General features: G+C 57.6%; 1 protein-coding gene across 2 annotated transcripts in view; it reads left to right on the plus strand.

Moving 5' to 3' along the window:
* Positions 1–2,211, plus strand: part of LOC106000665 (chromobox protein homolog 8) — a 2,570-nt gene extending 359 nt beyond the window's left edge. Inside the window, exons 2-5 of one of the 2 annotated variants that reach the window (XM_013035957.1) lie at positions 127–170; positions 364–429; positions 522–657; positions 1,046–2,211. In XM_013035957.1, the coding sequence (XP_012891411.1) occupies positions 127–170; positions 364–429; positions 522–657; positions 1,046–1,951 (1,152 nt within the window). In that variant the 3' untranslated portion in view covers positions 1,952–2,211. The remainder of the gene's footprint in view (positions 1–126; positions 171–363; positions 430–521; positions 658–1,045) is intronic. The other variant, XM_013035964.1, reaches the window with a different exon arrangement.
* Positions 2,212–5,003: the final 2,792 nt, after the last annotated feature.

Raw genomic sequence — 5,003 nt, forward strand, 5'->3', positions numbered from 1 at the left:
GCGGCGGCGGCGGCGGGGTCCGGGGCGTGCGTTTTCGCCTCATTTCTGTGTCTTCGTCGTGCCTCCCTCCCTGCACACGCGCGCGCGCGCACACGCACACACGCGTGTTCTCCTTTGCATCCGCAGGGCCGCATGGAATACCTCGTGAAGTGGAAGGGCTGGTCGCAGAAGTAAGTAGGTTACGGGCAGCCCTCCACCCCGCGCTGGGGACTCCGGAGGTCTCTTTCTTCCTCTTTTCCCTTGGACGTTGAGATGCCATGCGAGGCCCGTAGAAAAGTTACACGCACAGACACACGCGCGTGCACACGCACGCCCCCTGCTCTCGAGAATGACGCCCCCTTCCCTCTCCCCGACCCCCTCTAGATACAGCACCTGGGAGCCAGAAGAAAACATCCTCGATGCCCGGCTGCTCGCAGCCTTTGAGGAAAGGTACCGACCCCGGCAGGGTGGGGGGAGTGGGGCGGCCTCAGGGGCCTGGACTGGAGCCCCACTCACACCCCCGCCCCTCTCCCTCTCTCCAGGGAACGAGAGATGGAACTCTATGGCCCCAAAAAACGAGGACCCAAACCTAAAACCTTCCTTCTCAAGGTAGAGTGGCAGTGTCCAATGGCCGACAGCGATATTGTCCAGTCACTTCATGCAAAGCGGACCCTGAGGGTTTGTGAGCCAATGGGGGTGTCCACACTCGCGGCCTGTTTGTATTCTAGGAGGGAGTCCCCTGACAGCTTGTCAGGAAGTCAGTGGAGGCCCCCAGGAGTGTTTGGGTGGTGGAGCTTAGACATTCCCGAATGCCTTTATGCTCTCCCTGGGCCGTCCCAAAAGGATCTACAATGGAATATCCTAGTGTGCTGGCTGCAAATGGCTTCAGGACAAATCCCCTTTCCCCTCCCCCAGACTGCACACCGCGAAGCCCCACCCCCTCCCCACCCATATAGAACTTCCCAAGCTGCTGGGTGAAGCTGGGAGGTCAAGGCTGGAGGAGGGGTGGGGGGGCGGGGCCCTGCTTCATCCTTGACGCCTCCTCTCGCTGGCTCTCTTTCTGCAGGCCCAGGCCAAGGCAAAAGCCAAAACCTACGAGTTCAGAAGTGACTCTGCACGGGGAATCAGGATCCCCTACCCAGGTCGCTCCCCGCAGGACTTGGCATCCGCTTCCCGGGGCCGAGAGGGCCTTCGGAACATGGGTCTGTCTCCTCCAGGGAGCAGCAGCAGCACCAGCAGCACCTGCCGCGCAGAACCCCCAAGGGACCGGGACCGGGATCGTGACAGAGAGCGAGAGAGGGAACGGGAGCGAGAGCGAGAGCGGGAGCGGGAGCGGGAACGGAGCGCCAGCCGCATGGATGACAAACCCAGCTCTCCAGGGGACAGCTCTAAGAAACGAGGCCCCAAACCCCGCAAGGAGCTTCTAGACTCTTCGCAGAGGCCCTTGGGAGAGTCCAGTGATGGCCTCGGAGAATACCTGAAGGGCAGGAAGCTGGATGACATGCCTTCCGGGACCGGGAAGTTCCCAGCTGGCCACAGTGTGATCCAGCTGGCTAGAAGGCAGGACTCGGACCTGCTGCAATGTGGTCTGACCAGCCCTGGCGCAGCGGAGGCAGTGGGCAAGTTGGCTGTGGACACCTTCCCAGCCAGGGTCATAAAGCACAGGGCTGCCTTTCTGGAGGCCAAAGGCCAGGGCGCCCTTGATCCTGGTGGGCCACGGGTTCGGCATGGGTCAGGCACCCCAGGCTCGGTGGGGAGCTTGTATCGGGACATGGGGGCTCAGGGGGGAAGGCCCTCCCTCATCGCCAGAATCCCAGTGGCCAGAATCTTGGGGGACCCAGAGGAAGAGTCCTGGAGCCCCTCCCTGACTAACCTGGAGAAGGTGGTGGTCACCGACGTGACCTCAAACTTTCTGACCGTCACCATTAAGGAAAGTAGCACGGACCAAGGCTTCTTTAAAGAGAAAAGATGAACTGCCGGTGGGGGTCAGGGCGAGAGCAGGCGAGAGTGAGTGCAAACTTGCCGAGTGCTTTTATTTTATTTTTTTTTTTATTTCTGGCTGGGATGTGGCCGTTGCCTGGTCCTGTCCCTGATTTCACACCCCTCTGCCCCTTTCCGCCCTCCTTCCTCCCTCTCAGTTTCGGTTGGAAAATTATCTCTAGAGTTATATTTTCTATTAGATGTAAATATGTTATTTAAGAAAAATATCTAAATATATATATATTTCAGCTCTTAAAGTTGTTTTATTTAAAAGAGGAGAAAGAGAGACATTGTGGTTTAGTAGGGGCAGACAGTCTGAACCAGGACAGGAGGGGTTCCTGTCCCCCAGGGCACTTGGCAAGTTGTGGGCCCAAGCAGGGGCTGCTGAGTGTCTGGGGGGTCCCAGGCTGCCCACCTGACCCCCATCCCAGCTCCACATTCCCAGTGCCAGACTCCTGGCACCAAAGCAGGCCCGGATTTTTCTCTCTTCCCATTGGCCAGCTAGACCAACAAAACATTGGCTTCCCAATCAGCAAAAAGGGGGCGGGTCAGCCCAGTTTTTTTTTCTTCTATTTTTGAAGATTAAGAAGTCTATTAAGGGGGGGGAAAGGTATGAACTTGAGTAACTCTTTTGTGTGTGTGTTGTTGAGGGTAAAATGTCTCGGGTACGTGGGGAGCTGCTCTCCCCCTCCCCCAGGATCATACCAGAAAATGCACTTTACGGGAGACGTGTGCGGGAGACATGTGTGCGGTACACATGCGGATCCCGTGTATTTGTCTTGGGGACAAAAATCTCCCCGTTCCCTCCATTCCTTTCCTTAATTCCACAGAGAGAAAAGAAACCCAGCGAATCTGTTTACATTCCCGAAATGCCAGGATAAATTGGGAGGATTGCGTGTCAGTGCCCAGGCCTCCAGACAGTTGCTTTACAAGAAAAGTGTTCGGGCGGACTTGTCCTTTGCGCCAGGAGAGATGGCCACCCCGCCTCCGGGGAAGACTCGGTGCAGCCTCCCATCCCTCCTCGGGGAGGGCGGGCAGCTCAGGAAAGGATTCTGGCCCCAGGCCAGGCCACCCAGCAGGGTGCACACCCTGCGCCGGACGCTGCCCCGGGCGGCCCTCCCCGAGGGCCTGGCTGGGCCGGGCCGGGGTCGCAGCCCCTACCCGATTCTTGTCTTGGTGGTGGGGCAAGAGGAAGCGGGAGCCGCGTCTGGGTTTCCATCCAGGAATGTACATCTCGACTTTTTGCTTTTCCTTTTTTTCCCACCCCCTTCCTAAAAGCAAAAGCTGTAATTTATAGACCTTTTCGAGCCCAGTGCTCTGTACATGAACTCCGCACCCAGACGCCGCCAGAGGAGGGAGGAGGAGCGGGAGTTGGCCTCGGGAGTTGGCGGTGGTGAGCGGCAGAGGCAGGAGGCAGGCCGTGCTGTGCCGGACCGGGCCCAGAGACCCCTCTCTCGCTCGCTCGCTCCAGCCCCTCCGGGACTCAAAAGCACAAATGTATCCCTCAACCCCCCTCCGCCCCTTCCAGCTCCAACCCGACCACTATTTCACCCTCCCCACCCTTAAAGGGCCAGCAAAGATCGAAGGGTTTTAAGGCTTCTGCTGGGAGGGGTTCGTGGCCGGAGCAGGAGCAAGCACAAACTGGGGGCAAGCCTATTGGTAGTTAGGATTGGGCTGGGGGAGCTTGGAGGTGGAGAGTGGCCGGCAGGGACGCCCGCCTGTCCTCCACACTGGGCTCCAGCTTCTCAGCCTGTCCGCTTCAGACATTCTTGCCTTTAAAGAGAAAGGAAAGGAAACCGGGGTAGGACTTGATTTCAGTGTTGATGATCAGATTGCAGATTGCGCCTGAAGAGAGGCCCCGGTGGCATGGAGGGTTTTTTTTTTTTTTTACCTGATTTTACATTTGTAAAACTGATACTTTAGACTTTGTATAAAGAAGTGCGGTTGGCTGTGTGTCTGTTTAAGTGTTGACATATTTTCAGACGAAACTGCTTTGAAGGGGTGTGTCTGTCTAAGTAGTTGGTAGTTCCCAGCTTTGCATCTTTACCTGGCTGTCACCTGCCTTTCTCTTCCAAACTTCCTGGCTACCCCCCCTCCCCGCTCCCGACGCCCTCCCTCGGGCACCGCTTGGCTCTGAGCCACTCCATGCTGCCGCTCGCTTGTCCTGCCAGCTGCCCTTGGCTGGAGTGTTCACCTCCTGTGCTGGCTCACTCTACAGCGTGCTGACCTGGGGGCCGGGCAGGGGCCGGGAGTCAGCACTGGCCCGCAGGGGGCTTGTGGCTTGTGTGTGTGTTGATTTCTCAGATTTGTGTTCATCACAGATTGGTTTTAGGCTCTGCCTCCGCTTGAGAGAGAAGCTTGGGTACCTATCCTCTTCTGTCTTGAATGTCTGTATCCAGTACCCATTTTTAAGTGTTTAAATATATACTTTGTAAATAGACACATGTCTTGCTTTTATTGTTTTTATTTATTTTCCCAGAGCATCAGGGAGGAGGCTGTGGGGAGGGGAGCACAGGGACTGTTTTCTCATTACCCCTCTCCCCTCCCAGCCCTGCACCTAGGTCAGGACAGTCCCTCTCCCCCCAAGCCCCCAGCTAGCACAGCCCCACCGAAGGCCCAGCGGGGGGCCTGGCAGGGAGGAGGGGGGGATTTTTCTCCTTGTGTGCTGGCATGCAGCTGGTGGCTTTTCCCACCTACTGGCTGAACTTTGGGCAGAAGTCAGGGAACCCCAGGGAAGGAAGGGCTCCCTGCCCCAGTACGCCCCACCTCTAGTCCAGATATCTTGTCTTTCAAGGCCCAGGCAGTGCCTAGGAGCCTTGTTCCCTGTTCTTCCTGGCCTGTCCCCCAAGGCTGTGGTGGGATCCCTGCCCTACACCCATGCAGCCTCATCAGCGCTCCCCCAAATGCAGAGCCTGGCGCCTATTGATTGCGGAATTGAATTCACGGTATTGCTAGGCAACTGCCTGCCTGGAGCCGGCGCACAGTGAGCTGATGTGATTAGTGAACCTGGAGCCGCAGCCGCGCCGCAGCCCTCCCCCCCAGCC

Source organism: Dipodomys ordii, unplaced genomic scaffold (assembly GCF_000151885.1).
Source record: "Dipodomys ordii isolate 6190 unplaced genomic scaffold, Dord_2.0 Scaffold7, whole genome shotgun sequence".
Classification (NCBI taxonomy): Eukaryota; Metazoa; Chordata; class Mammalia; order Rodentia; family Heteromyidae; genus Dipodomys; species Dipodomys ordii.